General features: G+C 39.4%; 2 protein-coding genes across 2 annotated transcripts in view; one reads left to right on the top strand and one right to left on the bottom strand.

Annotated features, from left to right (window-relative positions):
- The window catches only part of MAPK8 (mitogen-activated protein kinase 8), a 190,184-nt gene that overhangs the window by 67,865 nt on the left and 106,300 nt on the right, over window positions 1–16,019 (bottom strand). The gene's annotated exons all lie outside the window — the stretch shown is intronic.
- FRMPD2 (FERM and PDZ domain containing 2) overlaps window positions 1–16,019 on the top strand; it is a 40,275-nt gene that overhangs the window by 6,527 nt on the left and 17,729 nt on the right. The window contains exons 5-14 of the mRNA XM_069020366.1: window positions 794–925; window positions 4,371–4,455; window positions 8,495–8,645; window positions 10,277–10,348; window positions 11,017–11,191; window positions 11,956–12,106; window positions 12,203–12,341; window positions 13,236–13,388; window positions 14,719–14,904; window positions 15,720–15,876. Of these exons, the coding sequence (XP_068876467.1) occupies window positions 794–925; window positions 4,371–4,455; window positions 8,495–8,645; window positions 10,277–10,348; window positions 11,017–11,191; window positions 11,956–12,106; window positions 12,203–12,341; window positions 13,236–13,388; window positions 14,719–14,904; window positions 15,720–15,876 (1,401 nt within the window). The remainder of the gene's footprint in view (window positions 1–793; window positions 926–4,370; window positions 4,456–8,494; window positions 8,646–10,276; window positions 10,349–11,016; window positions 11,192–11,955; window positions 12,107–12,202; window positions 12,342–13,235; window positions 13,389–14,718; window positions 14,905–15,719; window positions 15,877–16,019) is intronic.

Raw genomic sequence — 16,019 nt, 5'->3', positions numbered from 1 at the left:
AAAGTAGGTAGAAATTCTGCTGCTGCCAAAAGGGATGGTCCCATCTTCAACTCCATATTAGCCACAAATTCATGGCAGTTTCCTTATACTCATTCTAAGGATTATGTATCTGGTGTGATATCTGTGTTTTCCAGGGATTCAGGTCACTTGACTTACACTTGTCAAAGGACTTGAGTGAATTAGGATTTCGATTACATTGAAAATGTGTGAGCTGCACTGTGCGAGACAGCTTTCCATTTCTTCCTTTTTTTAAATTAAAAAGTATGCTTCAGAGATTCTGTAAAAGGACTAGAGAGAATTCAAGCAAAGTAAAGTCAGTGTGAAAGAGAAATATACATCCTAATGAGTTAGGATGACCCCTTAATGGAATTTCTGCATCTGACTCTGGTAGTGGATTGTGTCTGGGCATTGTCCACCCTGCACACAGAAAGAAGACATTATAGCTGAAGGTTTTGGACCTCAGAGTATAAGGAATAAGAACTTTGCAGGTTATCTGCACTCCTCAGTCTTTCAGGTAAACATGTAGAATAGAATTTCTGTATTAGATTTGTTTTACATGGAATGGTTGAAGAGAACTATGAAAACTAATTTTGGTCCAAATAAGATTATGAAAGTAATAGAATGAAGTTACCAAGCTTTCCTCAGTCTTTAAGGAATTGGAGTCAGGGTTAAAAGACAGACAGATGTGGACTATATAAAAATTAGTCAATCCAAATATTATTTACATTAACATGCAAATACAATGATTTATAATTAAAGTATATGATTCACTATATTTCCTTTCTGTTTCCAGACAAAGCATCCAGATTAATGAACTATAGTCAGTCAACAGAAGATTACAGACAACTCTCTGTGGATTATAGTGACTCTAATAGTATTTCTGAAAGTACATCTTTGATACTGTCTAACCGAGGACACAGGAGAGGTAAGATTTTTATAAAAGATTATTTTTGTGAATTATGTATTCCTCTCTTTTGTCCCCTGAAGTGTGGGACTAACCATGTACCAGGTGATAGATACTCCCATGCAACTTGTGGTTATGTGACTTGGGAGGTGTATTTGTGCTAAGTTGTAGAGAAGAAAGATACTTTTATGTTAGATTCTTTTTCACTTGTGTCCTACTGCAAAGCTATATATTCCCTGATTACCATGTAGCCCCATCCCCTCTTTCTTGATTCATGCCCCCTTTGCCAGGTAAAGCTGTTCAGCAGATCACAGAGCCTGACATGTTTTTAGCACATGAGGTCTTGATAAAGAAAAGGTGGGGCTACTCCACAAATGCATAGGGTGGGCAATGTCAATATGTCAGCTCTGAAATCAGTTGAATCTATGAATAATACCTAAGATTTGAATGTTGAGAATTAATTTTTTTTTCAAGCCCATTCAAAAACAAACGGACTAATTCTGAAATCTAGGGGGAAAAAAAACACCAAATAACCCTTCATTTTCTTTTCATTTTTGTCCCAGAGCCATTGTGCATTTCCTGCTCAGCATGTTGTTTTTGTTGTGCTAAATGCCAGGTTGCAATGCTGTTCTGATTTACTTTGTCTGGAGATATCAGAGTTGGAATTTTAGCTTCACTTTCAACCCTTTTGTGGCAAGAACATGAAAGAAACTGGCAGAGAATTTGTTCAGTGAAGACACTGCAGTAGACATTGTTTGGGTTCCTTCCCAAGCCATATAAATCACAGTGTAAGGGGATACTATGAAGCAAAAATGGGAATTCAGGAGGAAGGGGAGTACTGCTGTGCATGTGTATCTTCATGTATAAATTGGAATCTGAACTGGGATCACTTAGACAAGACAGTGCCCAAGAACAAAAGGTTGCTGTTGCCAAATGCCACCAGCCTCTCTTAAAAAACCAAGATTACCATGCCAGCTCCCCCTCTCAGACTCCTACCCATTTCTATCCTCCAATCTACAGTTATCCATCCTCCTATGTGCTTTCAAACTTATTTTCCATCTTGCCTGTGGAAGCTCCTAGACCAAGAGGTGGAAGTTTACCCCTATAGTTTGGAGTTTACTTCCTCCCTCTATGAGCTTCCATGAGAAATGAAGTACTAAGTCCTCCTGTGGCATAGATTCAAATCTTCTCTGTAAGCATGTGTGGATTTTGTATCCCAGAAATTTCTTCCTTAAGGCAATAACCCTAGCATTCACAACATCAGTTATGATGCACTAGGGTGTGCACACTGATTGCTTAGTTCATTGATGCCATAAATAACAGAAAACTGCTGAGTAGTCCTTGTTTTTTCTCAATGGGGAGCATTAATTTGTGTTTCTGATATCCAGATGCTCATTGTAATGAAATATCTAGGACCATATTACCCTTACTCTTTTGAATTTTAAAGGTTTTAAAGTCCTCAGACAAAAAAAAAAAAAATACATAGAGCACTACCTCAAGGGACTAATTTCCCTAGGAAAGATGGCAAAAAAATTGTGTGTTCACTGCAATTCTATGAGGATGTAATTCAGAGCGAAATTGGGCATATCCTGGGAAAAAAACACATCATGTCATAGCATCTCAGCCCTAAGCCCTCAGCCCAAGGATAAGGAAAGTGAGGTTAGTCATGTTAATGCTCTCCTCCTGCAAGGCGCTTTTCTGAAGCTCCAGAATTGTAATCAATATCAGCAGCAGTAAAAACCTGAGACTGCAGCTGCTCCCTGAGTGACACATACGTGTCAGTCACACACAGTTGCACACAGCGAAGGTAAACTCAGAGCAGAAGCCTGTTTTGTAAGCACTTTTAAGAAAATTTTGGTCATAAACTTGACAAAGGCCCATATCAGTGACTTTGTGCATGTCTCCGTCTCCACTGAAACACTGGTAGCTGTTCATACTCAGGATTTTGTAAGACAAGATTCTAAAAATACATGAGCAAACACAGAATGTGAAAACTTGTTTGCCACAGACATTCTTTCATTAAATAATATATTAAAAAAAAAAAAAGCATTATTCTCTGAGAAGAAATATTCCTATATAGTAGAGCACCATTATTAGAGGAGATCAATATCAAGACTGTACTTTAGTAGCTCATTTAACATATCTAATCTACAGGATCAACTTCTTGGAGGAATACATGTTAATTTAATGTCATGTGTGTGTTGGATTTGTGATCAAAGCATGGCAGCTGGGCCACGGAAAATAGCCAAGTTGTCCCACCGCTGTAATAGCTGGTATAGAAAGGCTAAGGGGAATTTTATGTGCTTGTCAAAATATATTTATACAATTATGTGAAAACCACAGTGTAAGCAGAGATTTTTGCAAGGCTTTCTCACGAAAAAGCATGTAATTTCAGAACACAGGATTGAAACTTAACTTTGGTAACTAGCTTATCTCCAATCTCACATTTTGTCACTACCATCTGCAGCTTGAAAAAACCCCACATGTTTATGCTTATTTTAGCAATGTGACTGTAGATTTTCTAGGTTTTAAAATTGCAGTTGGTTGGTTGGTACACTAGAATTCAGTGTCACGTCTTCATGTTGGAATTCAGAGTGAAGTCTCAGGGTGTAGTGCATGAATGTTTTATCTAAATTATTGCTTCCATACTTCTTATCTTATCACCTCTATCATCCTGCTTATGTAATAGTTTTATATGCAATTCTTCAAATAAGATCAATGAAATGATCCAAGTGAAGAAAAATTTAATCTCGCCCTTCCTTAAAGATTTCAAACATCTCTGCTGATACAAGAAACATTCACAGAACTACCACTTGCATAACCCTCTCTGGTTCTGCCTCTAAATTTCAACCTTCATGTATTTGGACAAAGAAACACCTGTCCATTCTGTAGCAATAGAGATGATTGAAGGTGAAAAACAATGCAATCCTTATTTGCTAAGGACCCACAAACCATCCAGTACTCCCACCAGATTTTTATGATGTAAAAACATTCACAATATATTTAACATAGCAAGTAACTAGTGGAATAGATACAATCATTTTCATTTCATTGATTTTATATTCTACTCTGATTAAGCCAGAGAGAAGCTTCCTGGCTTTTTCTGCCCATTTTATGCCTGGAAATAGAAGAACAAAATTGGGCATAATTTCTGAAGAGAAAAAGCTGTTTCACAAATTACCCCCATACAGATGGAAATGACAGCCATTGTACCTACACAGCTGTTTTCCAAATTACATTCACATAAAGGATTATGAAGAGGAAGTAACAATAACTAGGGAACTGGGAATACTGCTGGTGTAGTATTCACTTAACCTTATTAAATAGCCATTTATCATGTCCAAGCAAGGACACAAGAAGAGGAAGTTGCCAGTCTAAATTTCTTCCCTGTTGTAATTGTCCCAACATCTGATTCTGAGTGCTGCTACTATCACTTGAATTTTGAAATTTCCTTTATTTATTTCAGAGAGAGTTCCAGAGACACACGGATCATGTGACCCCACACTTAGTGGGTCGAGGACACAAAGTAGCTACAAGCTCTTCATAAACAGGTAAGCTCAATTCAGATTTCTACAGGATGGAAGCTGTTTTATAACCAAGTAAAGCAGGCAACTAATGTGGCAATGCCAGTATCAGAAATTGCCATCTGAACCTGTTTTGATAAGAGATACCATTTATGTAGAATAAATACATAATATTCTATTATGTAGAATAAATAAATAATGTTCACCTAGACTTGGTTTGGTTCCAAGTGGAACAGTCCAAAAGCTCTAGTAAAATGGAACTTGGGCCCTGAACAATCCACACAAAACAAGCAAATTCAGGATTTTGACATATACTCTGTACCACTGTGTCCTGCCAGATGCCATGGGCCTCCCAGAACAGCTGCCCCCAGCTGTGTCTCCACCAGGCAGCAAAGCAGCACTAGCCCTCTGTGACTGAAACAACTGGGAAGCTGCTCCACAGAGGCTGTGAAAGGTTGGATTTGATGATCTTAGAGGTCTTTTCTAACCTTAATGATGATATGATTTTATGAAGGGAAATAGCTGTTGAAAAGGTATGAATAGTCATTGCTTTCCCTGTCAAGGCATTCTGTCAGAGTCCTTATTTGTCTGCATTCACATTTTGGATGTGGTCTTGCCTTGCTGTCACATTAAAGTGCTGTTCTACCTTATATGTTCTGGAGTGGTTATGTCAGACCATCTATATGATCCATAATTTTCATTTGTATTTCCATCTCAGTCCTTAGATTGATTTTTCTCACTTGTGTCAGTTATATCCAGCCCTGCACTACCACTTTAATGGAGAGTTATAGGTAACCCAGGGACACAAGCAATAAAGACCTCTGCTCTGTCATGAGGATTAGCCTCATTTCAGCCATGGCATGGACAGCAGCCCTATAGACATCGACAAAGAAAACTGATAACTGTACAACAGATAGATACTAACTCCTTTTCAACAGCCCAGGAAACACCACTGCTGCCAAACAAGAGTTTTCTAGACTGGGTGTTAGCACAGTGCAGCTATAATAATGGCTGTTTCCAAACAAAGAAGAGATGTAAGCACTGTCAGCCTCTAGGCACCCCAAAGACAGAATCCCGTAGTTAAGCACCATGTAATCCCTACAGACATCCCATTTAAATTGGGTTCTTGACCCAGTTAAACAGGAGTTTCTTCTTTTAACCATGACATAAGTAATTCAGGCCCACAGGAGATGCTCAATTTAGATCAACTCCCAATTAAATGTGTCCCAAGTAAACAGTTTGAACTTCCTGATAAATCAGCCATGACAATCTGGGCAACATGAGATATCCCAGTAAACCTGTAAAACTGCAACAAGAGAGATCTACAAGCAGGTTGCAGGATAGTGGCTGCTTATGTCAAGAAAGAAGTCTCTGTCTACCTGTCTAACTACATACACATACATTTATATGTGTATATACAGAGATCTATATATGCATCATTGTATCTGGCACTTATATGAGGAACAGAGGATTTATTTACTCAGTATTTCAGAGCAATTGCCATGCCTCCAACTAACAATCTGGGTATGATCTTGATATGCTTGATCCAAAATCATGCTGCCAGGAGTAAGTTCCCCTCCTCTGCTGAAAGACAAACTCTGTTCTCCAAATTTCCAGCAAGCTGTTTCCCATAGAACCTCAAGGGCCATAAACCCCACTCCTGGTTGTAAGCATCTGCAACTGAGTTTCTACCACAGTCACCACCCTATTACAAGTACCATGACAGCAGTGGAGTTGAAATTACTTTGGAAATCACCAGTTTCCCATGTAGGAGTACAACTAACACAAAAATTAGTGATGGGTTTACTATTTATAAAGCTTACTAATACCATCATGCTCATTCTGTAGGCAGCCCAACTGATATAATTTAAATCTGACAAAGTTAAGCTTGTAAGCAAGGCTCTGGTCTGAGGTGGCTGGTGTGGGGTCAGTAGCTCAGACCCAGGAAGCTGTGACGGGTCCGGAGAGATGGTCCCATGAGGAACCGTCTTCCCGGGGCTTGGTGTCTTCCCTCAGCTGTAGCCAGAGTGGCCTTGCAGAGAATCTTTCAGCTCTCTAGTGATGTTCAGCTCGTGGTTTCAGCTCTTGCTCTGCAGGGCAATCTCCAGGCCAGACCAGGAGGAGAGAGATGAAGAGATCTGTGTAGCAGTTCTGCATGGGGCAGCTTTATGAGTCCACACCCCGCGAAGGGGAGGCCAGGGATGAGCTCTCTCTGCTCTCACAGGGGCAGAGGGCTACATCTTATAGGGCTACAGGGGGTGGGTGTCAGAGGGTAAAAGCCAATGGGTTACAAAGCATCTGCATAGGGTCTCCGAGAGGATTCTGGGTCTGTCTTCTCACTGTAACTGAAAGTTGTTGCCTTTCCAGGGGAGTTCTGCTGGGAGGTTATGCAATCTCCTTATCTCAGCAGACCTCCCTCCAGGGCAGAGGCTGGGCATACCCCACACTGATCTATATATAAAGAAGACACAACTGTTAAATCTGGCATCTCTCACCTCACAGGACTAATAACAGGAAGTGTTTTCTACAGGAAAAGAAAGCCTTCTTAATAAAGAATCTTGGATTTTGAGCTAATAATATTTTTCTGCTCACAAAGGTCACTTCAGGTAATTTTGAGGCATATTTCTTAGGTAAATTTTGATCTTTATGAGGTTGCAGTGATAGAAACAAAAATAGCTAGATATCTTTATAGACAGAGGAATGTAAAATAGGAGAGGAGAGGAGAGGAGAGGAGAGGAGAGGAGAGGAGAGGAGAGGAGAGGAGAGGAGAGGAGAGGAGAGGAGAGGAGAGGAGAGGAGAGGAGAGGAGAGGAGAGGAGAGGAGAGGAGAGGAGAGGAGAGGAGAGGAGAGGAGAGGAGAGGAGAGGAGAGGAGAGGAGAGGAGAGGAGAGGAGAGGAGAGGAGAGGAGAGGAGAGGAGAGGAGAGGAGAGGAGAGGAGAGGAGAGGAGAGGAGAGGAGAGGAGAGGAGAGGAGAGGAGAGGAGAGGAGAGGAGAGGAGAGGAGAGGAGTTGGAAGAGACTCACAATAATAATCTAGTCCAACTGCCTGACCACTTCAGGGCTGACCAAAAGTTAAAGCATGTTATTAAGGGCATGTCCAAATGCCTCTTAAAAACTGACAGGCTTGGACCAGTGACCATCTTTCTAGGAAGACTGTTCCAGTGTTTGGCCCCCTTTAAGTGAAGAAATAGTTCCTAACATCATCTCTGAACCCCATCTGATGTAGCTTTGAACCATTCCCATGTTCCCTGTCATTGGACACCAGGCAGAAGAGATGAGAAACTACTCCAGTTAATTTGTTAAAAATTTTTTAGAAATTCCTTGAATAGTTCCCTGAAGCAAATCTGCAACATGCAAAAGAAAAGGATGAAACTTTGGGATAATGAAAAAGCTTCAATGTGTCTTTAGCATTTGTTACAAAATGTTATTAACAAAAATCCTCCTCAAAAAAACCTCTCCTTCTGAACCATATAATTATTCTTTCTTTACTAAGTACATAGTATATTTGAAGTTTGTTCTAAGGACACACATATGCTCACATGGAAAACACCATTACTTTCTGCATTAAAACTATAGTTTTAATAATTTTAAAACAAAGACAGCTTTCTGATCTGAGATTTCACACACCTCTTTCTTAATTAAATTGAAAGTTCCCTCAGTTCCCTAGGACATTAATTTATTCTAATTAATTAATATTCAAATAATTCAAATTTCCATTCCTGGAATTATGTAATAACGAATGTTAAGGTTTTCTGAAATTCTTTGCCTGTTTGCTTCACCAAACTTAAACCAGCAAGATCTGGCTCACCAAATGAGAAAAAGAAACAAACCTGACTCTATTGAATAAAGCCAGAATTTACATTTATTTATAAAGGGCATCAGTAATATTATTCCTGTTAAATTCGTTCTCTTTTTCCGCAAAGAAACATTTAGGAGTTTATAACAGACATTGCCCTGGACTTCATAGTATTCCAGTAGTTACTGTACCTTTAGCTCTCTGTCCTCAAGTCAGTGTTGTGTTGATTGCATGTTACATATTTTGCTCATGGTGACACTTCCTTTGAAGGTCAGTGAGCGCTGTAGAAGAAATCCCTGGTGGAACTCAGAAGAACAGCCAACAGAACCTGCTAAGCTTGGGCTCCACCTTCTCTGTGTCTACAAAGGACTACTCAGCAGCTGCTGCGTCACAGAAATGTTTGTTCCACAGGAAGGAAAAGGTGAATAATGAAAAACATATAAGCTGATTTCAAAATGTAAATATCACTAAAGAGAAGCCTGTCATCTAATTTTTGTTTGACAGTGATGTGCATATTACCTACTAAGTCATCTTATTAGATGAGTATTCTAAATTGACAGACTCCAAATTAGGCATGATCAGTTGTGATATCAGAACTGAAGGCAGTGAAAGCAATTGTCAATAAAGACTATGCAAAAGCTGGTAACTGAACCCTCTCTGACCTACATATGTGATTTCTGCAAGCATCAAACACCATATGGACTGTTTTCACCAACCACTTTGACATCAGCTTCAGAACAGCAAAAAAATTTACAGAGACACTTAACCCAAACATTTGACAGCCAATGGTGTTCAAAGGACTTAAATTTTTTATAGTATGTCTGGACAGAAGGCATAGGCTGGCAGTGAATGTGCTCAACCAAAAGTTCACCTAATTGACTATTTCTAGTTGCTAAGCTGTGGTAGGACTCCATTAGATGGAAAGGATAATGTTTCTTTAAAAGTTGGATTGCAAAAATAACTGAATCACAGAAAATAACTGAATCACAGAAAACACCACCATGATCCTTCCTATGGAGCTTTCTGTTGTGGCAGAAGAAGGGACAGGTTTCAGGCTGATGAGCCCTTTCACCTCTTCCCAGTTCAGAAGCTCAACACTGACCAGTGACAGATATTTGGTCAAGAGCTTCAGTTAGATATTTTGGAAAATTATCTTTTCTCATATACATTTGGTTTTAAATTTTATTATTATGATTTTTGTGGGGATAATAATGGCATTTCTCAGAAGAAGTTCAGCAACTTTTACAACACAGTGCTAGTCCCTCTAATGTGATACAAAACTGTATTGTCTATTGGTAGGACAGTACTATTATAATTAAATAAATCCTAAATTTTTTTAAAAATGCAAATGGTTCAAGTTACTAAGGCATGGCGAATGACTGTAAGGATTCACATCTTATCACTTGAACATGTTTAATTATTTCTGTCTGCTTAAGGGATCTAAAAGCATAGATGTAACTGTTGAAAACCCAATATATAAAATTAGTTGAGGTGGATGCTCAGCAAGAAAGAAAAGATCTTAAAAAAAACATGTTGAAGTTTTTTTAAGTTAAAACAAAAGAATATTATGTCTACTAAGAAGAACCATCAGTCAGCCTTTATTATTGGGAAGAAAGCAGCTCTGCATTTCAGTCTGGTTCCTAGGGAAGCTGGGGTAACACAATCACAGTGGTGTGTATGTATGTGCTTACATGTCTGTGACGGTCCCCAGAGTAATTTGGGAATCAAATAAGAAAAGGTCTCAGAATAAATCAAGTTTCTTTAAGTGTAATGAAAATAGGTGCCTTGCAAAGGAAATGGATCTTTGATTAAGTGCCTTTACCAAAGAAAAGGCTTCAGCATGAGCTTACCCCTACTTGGACCCTGGAGAGTCCACACAGGAGAGACCATAAACAAAGAGAAGTGTTAATCAGCATTTGCACCTTGTTAGACATTGAAGTCAATTAGGTCCAGCACACAGATCAACAGCAATGGGTTTCATTGATACTTGTGTTTAGGATCTTCATTCCATTAAGGAGATATTTACTAAATTTCTAAATTGCGTCCTTGCAGTTTTCAGGTCCAGAATTTATTATTTTGTCTAGTGAACCACCAGTGACCTTACAGCTGCCTGGATCAATTGTGGTAAGTATTAACATTAAGAATTTAGAACTAATCTAGTGACATTTTAGTTAGGGCTCTTTGTAAGTAGCATCTGAGTCTCAGCCCAGGATTCTTTCCATGTCCTCCTCTCAAAACAAGTTAGGGTTCCTGCAGAGGTATTGAAACTTGAAAGGAGGTGATTAAATTCTCAGTGCTATTTAGTTATTTCTGTGGGTGCAAAAAAGGCTTAATTTATCCTTCTCAGCTAAAAATGTTCACTTTAGCCCAAGACTTTTGAGACAAAGACTATACAGCAAATATGCAATATGAAATCTAGTGCCAATGTATGGGACTTCTCCAGCTTGCATACTTTACCTTTCATTAAGATAAGGTAGAAAGTTGACAGCAGACAGCAGTAAAAATGAGGGTAAAGAGAATTTGGAATTATCCCCCAATCTAGAATAACCCTGGTGACTGGAGAGTTCAAGTATGATCAGCTGTTTTGTTGTGATTCTCTGGGTTTTAAAAAAATTGGAAATGTTTGTGGTATTAATTTATGAGAAGGGAGGCAGAGAATAGCATGGTGTTGTGGCCAATTCCATCAGGTTGTATAGAGTGAGGCAACTAGTGAGCCTCAGTAATAAAATGCTGTGGAACTTGCATTGCTTGTACTTGGCACTCATTCTTCATTCTTTCTTGCGTGTTCTTAGACTAAAAAAGGGAAATCCTATTTGTCCCAAAGGGATCTCAATGTGATTCTACTCAATGGGCAGTGCCTTGAGGTGCAATGTGACATCAAGACCAAGGCAAGAGATGTTTTCAACACCGTGGTGGCATATGCAAACTTGGTGGAACATTTCTACTTTGGCTTGGCTTACCTGAAAGGTAATGAGCCAGTTAAGTACAGTGACAGCTCTGTCCCTCAGTGCCTATGTGATCACTTTATCAATGAATTCCAGTGAGATCCTTTAAGATCCTCAGGTGGAAGCAGACACAAAGCTTGTGCAAAAGTAAGGTATGTTGGTTTAAACTGTACTGCACTGATGTAAAGCATGTCTACCCTAGGACTGTGCATCAGCACAGCCATACAACATGTTCTGGCTGATATTCCCAGGAAGAAAAGGCTGTGTCCCAGCCTTGTACTCAAATAATACTGAGCCATGCAGCTCCAGCAGAAATTCCAGGAAGTACTGCACTGAGAAAGGCTGTCTGTATTTATTCCTAGATGTAAGTGGGAGTACAGGTTCAGCTATGTCATCTACCAGACCCACATCTCTCTAGTCCACTTCTGATGACAGGCACAGCTGAGGCACTGGGAAAGAGCGCACCTTGTGTGTAGGGCATGAGGATTACAATGGGGTGCAGAACCTGAATGGTGAGCAGAATGCAAGCCCCGTGAATCCTTGAGTGATTTCACAGATACCATACTAATCCAGCATCTAACATTTGTAATGCAAAATTACATACTGTCCTAAGTTCTTCATCAAAGGAGCAATAAGTTAAATCATGACACAGAGGAGTAAATCTCAGCTGACATCCCCAATCCATTTTATTTTTTATTGCTAGTGATGCACTCTATGAGCACCGCAGAACTTTGAGCTGCTGAAATACATCGAGGTTTATCACAGAACCCAAAATTCTCATTTCAGGTAAAGAATTCTTCTTTTTGGATGAGGAGACCAAACTCTACAAAGTGGCCCCAGATGGCTGGAATGACCAACCCAAGAAGAAAATGTCCATCATTAATTTCACACTCTTTCTAAGGATAAAATTCTTTGTCAACCACTTTAATGTTATTCAGTAAGTGGATAATTCTGCTGACTGAAGGAAAACCAGTAGCATATAGGGATACCATTCAAAGCTCCTCCTGAGTTCCTAAACCCTTTTCTATTCCAGGCACGGCTTGACAAGGCATCAGTTTTACCTGCAGCTTCGTAAAGATATTTTGGAGGAACGATTATATTGCAGTGATGAGACTGCCCTGAAACTCGGCGCTTTGGCTTTACAGGCAGAGCTTGGCAACTATGCTCCTGAGGTGTGGAGAAATAATACAGTATTTCTCAGAGGTCTCTCTCTACAACTTTTGCACCTTTTGTTTGTCACATAGCGTTAAAGAAGAAATGTGAATAGCACAGAATTTCAGTTAGTCCTCCGGTTAAGTCCTTCAGTTTTAATTTAAAAAATTACAAAATATTCCTAATTATGGAGTAGTAATGAGCCAGGTGAAATTGACAGGAAATATGACAGAATGACGAGAGAGTCTAGGTCCTTCATAATTGATAATATATCCTAGAAACTCCAGAAAATCTGTGGAAAGCTTCCAACATAGGCCCAGCTTGGATGTGCAGAGGGGCTTAGAGAGGTTAGTAAAAAGGGAAGAGAAAAGCGAATGAACACTTCAGAATTCACAGCTGTTTTATGTGTAGGCTCAGATCCACAAGCTGCAAAGACAGGAAGGTCACTGATTGTATATCTGAACTAGCTGTCCTAGTTTTCAGTGTATAGAAAACACCCATTTTTGTTCTCTTCCATGTCTTTATTTATGTAAATCAGTGTAGCTCTATTAATTGAACTCTGAGTGGTCTGATGCATGTGGTCAGATCCATCACAGCAATGGGTCCCCCACTGTAGGTTGTACTGATGCAGCTGTAGCTGTCAGCTCTAAGTGCAGGACACACCTGTAGGCCCAGCTCCTTTCTCCCCTTTGCCCAAAGAAGTGGTGTGTGCGTTGAGCAGCTGCCTGAGCACAGAGGAAAGAGGCAATTTGGCTGTCAGGACTCTGCATGCTGTTCCCGCCTTCCTTTGGGAAATGGCTACAGGGTGACTCCTGCATACGGATCACCCTGAAAATGAAATGCAATGAATAAGAAAAGTCAAGAAAGAACAAAAGGCTCCTGTCTCTTTTTTTTTCTTTTTTTTTTCCCCACAGATGCATGGAAAGAGCTATTTTCGTGTTGAAGACTATGTTCCAGCAAGTAGAATAGAGAAAATGACCCTGGCATATGTACAGCGAGAGCTTGCTAAATTACATCGTATGAATCGCTCCCTATTTGAGGATGAAGCTGAACTAGAATTTTTAAAGGTAACTTGCCATACCCCAAACACTCCTTATTAATTTTGAGGTACCAAGCCCCTCTCTGTTTACCTTTGCCTATTTTCTTCTTGCCTGACACAGTGGATTTTAGATATGGTGAAAACATTTGAATAGTCAACAAAAACCTCAGAATTTCATTCTGCTGTAGATACTGTCACTCATCACTGAGAGTTTTTATAACACGTTTTGGTGTATTTGCAGCATTCTAAGGCTTAATGCAAATTTTTGGCATGTTACCAACATGTCTGGGCTCCAGAAGATTATAAAACATGAGAATAAGCACTTTTTTGACTTCTGAAATTACAGCAGCTGTTCAGCCACTTTCTAAACATGTAGTGATTGTTTGTTTAAAAGTATCTGTGAACCCTAGAAGTGAAGAAAGAATTATCTGAAGTAATTTCTCACATGACAATTTCTTTGGGCGCTAAAGTGTCACCATGATGTGTTTAACTTTTTTCCTGCTAATCTCTCTTTCTCCCCAAACCTCTCGTCTTTCCATCAAATGAGCTATAACAGGGATTAGATAATGGATAAATATCAGTAGTCATTTTGCTGCAGTGTCACATGCTTTTATTTATAGCATCATTTTAGTTCAGTTGCTATTTAATTATATTAGTTCCTCATCTAACACTGTCAGTGTAATTGAAGAAATAGATTGAAGCTTAGCCTTAATGACAGCCCCATCATGTGTGGCAAATCCAATGAAGAAAAGCAGCTTTTTTAGTGTCTGTTTCAATTAATAAGTCTGTAGAAGGAGCCAACACACAAAGTGAGAAAGATACACCCCATGGCAAGAACATGTAAATTCCAAATATGAAAGGGATTAAAAATTAAAACCCAGATTCAGCTAGTGATTATAGATGCCCCAGTTTTCAGGACCTGAACATTTGTACTATGGTTCCTTTCTGAAAAACAGATCTTCTTAAAGTGTTTTACTCTGGTCACTGAAAATCTCTATTCACAACAGAAAATTCATTTGGGGATTCTACAGTAGCTTCCCAGAAAGAAAGTATAAAGTTTTAGGATAAACTCATATTGGTCTCATATCAGACAGTAAATCCTACTCGTATTCTATAGTTGTGTAAAGTGTCTGAGTCACATTTTAACACTTTTGTGGCCAAGTACAGGAGGTAGAAAGACAAGCATGAACACCCAGAACCTCTGGGTGAGTTCCTCAGAATATTCCCTGCATGTTTAGATGGCAGGGGCAGACACTGGCTCCTCAGACACTCAAAAGCATTTTCTCCTCCATCTACCTAACTTTTCTTCCCATGAATTTTTTGAGTAATGCATGGTAAAAGAACGTTTTCTCTACAAGGTGACTCAGCAACTTCCTGAATATGGAGTGTTATTCTACCGCGTGTCCCAAGAGAAGAAAGGGACAGAAGGGGACATCATCCTGGGAATCTGTGCCAAAGGCATCATCGTCTATGAGAACAAAAATCACACAAGAATTGCCAGTTTAAGATTCCAGTGGCGTGAAACAGAGAGAATTTCAGCTCATGTGAGTTGGAACTAACTGAATCTCTTCTCTACTCTGCTATTTTACTGCCCCTCTTCCTCTGTCACTTTGATAAATTTGTTGCATTCAGAGCTAGAATGAGAGTCACTCTATATGGGCAGGTCCTTGCTGAAAACAGTTTTAAATCAAAGCTGGATCTGGATGTGGATACGAAGATACTGAATGCCAAACCTCTCTATGGCATATTCTATATTCATTCCTCTTTTGTCTTTACTGCTCTTTTCTTCTGTTTTTCTGCCTACATCAGGTCATGGGATCATGTCTTCCACTTTTCAGATCTCATTATTCCCATCCTCTTCTCTTAGTATATTAATGTCTGCTAACAAACTAGTATTGGTGACAAGATTGTCACCCCTTTCTAAATGGGATTTTGACATTAGAGGTACATCAGTGTACTGTTGTACAGTCTAGGTGTCAAACTGCATCACACATTACCCAGCTTGTTTGCTCTCCAAAAATGGTCCTTCTTCCCCTTGAAGATATGTTCCTTTTCACATTAAATGTGTTTAATAATTTTAACACCTGAAGGGCCAAATTTTTCAGTTTTAGCAACCTGCTATCAATGCATTCAATGTCCTAAGGTTCTTGACTTTTGACATAGAAGAGTTATGATCCCAATAACAGACACCTTGCTTACAAGTGCTGAATTTACAACAGGCATTTACTGAACCCAAAAGGGATGCAGTCAGGCATAAATATAACTGAACAAATCAACAAGATTATATAAATGAACTGTCAGTGCTTCAGTGTAATGACTGATCTATGAAGCAAGTTCTGATGCTTTTTTCCCTCCTCAGAGGAAAAAATTCATGATTGAAAGCAGCTTCAGTGGCAAGAAACACACCTTCATTACTGATACAGCGAAGACATGTAAATACCTACTGGACCTCTGCTCTGCCCAGCACAAATTCAATGCACAGATGAATTCTAGGCAACTTCGGCAAACTTCATCAGGTGGGGTATAAATGCACTTTTGTTACTGGGGCCATAGGACAAGACTGTGTTTTAGGGAAGGTACGTTCAGCAAATCTGAGAATTAGAACCTGCTACCTCAGTTTCACTCTGCTTCAGTTAGAAAATAATGTCTTCTACTATGC

Source organism: Aphelocoma coerulescens, chromosome 6 (genome assembly GCF_041296385.1).
Source record: "Aphelocoma coerulescens isolate FSJ_1873_10779 chromosome 6, UR_Acoe_1.0, whole genome shotgun sequence".
NCBI lineage: Eukaryota > Metazoa > Chordata > Aves > Passeriformes > Corvidae > Aphelocoma > Aphelocoma coerulescens.
This window is presented reverse-complemented; position numbering and strand designations above follow the sequence as displayed.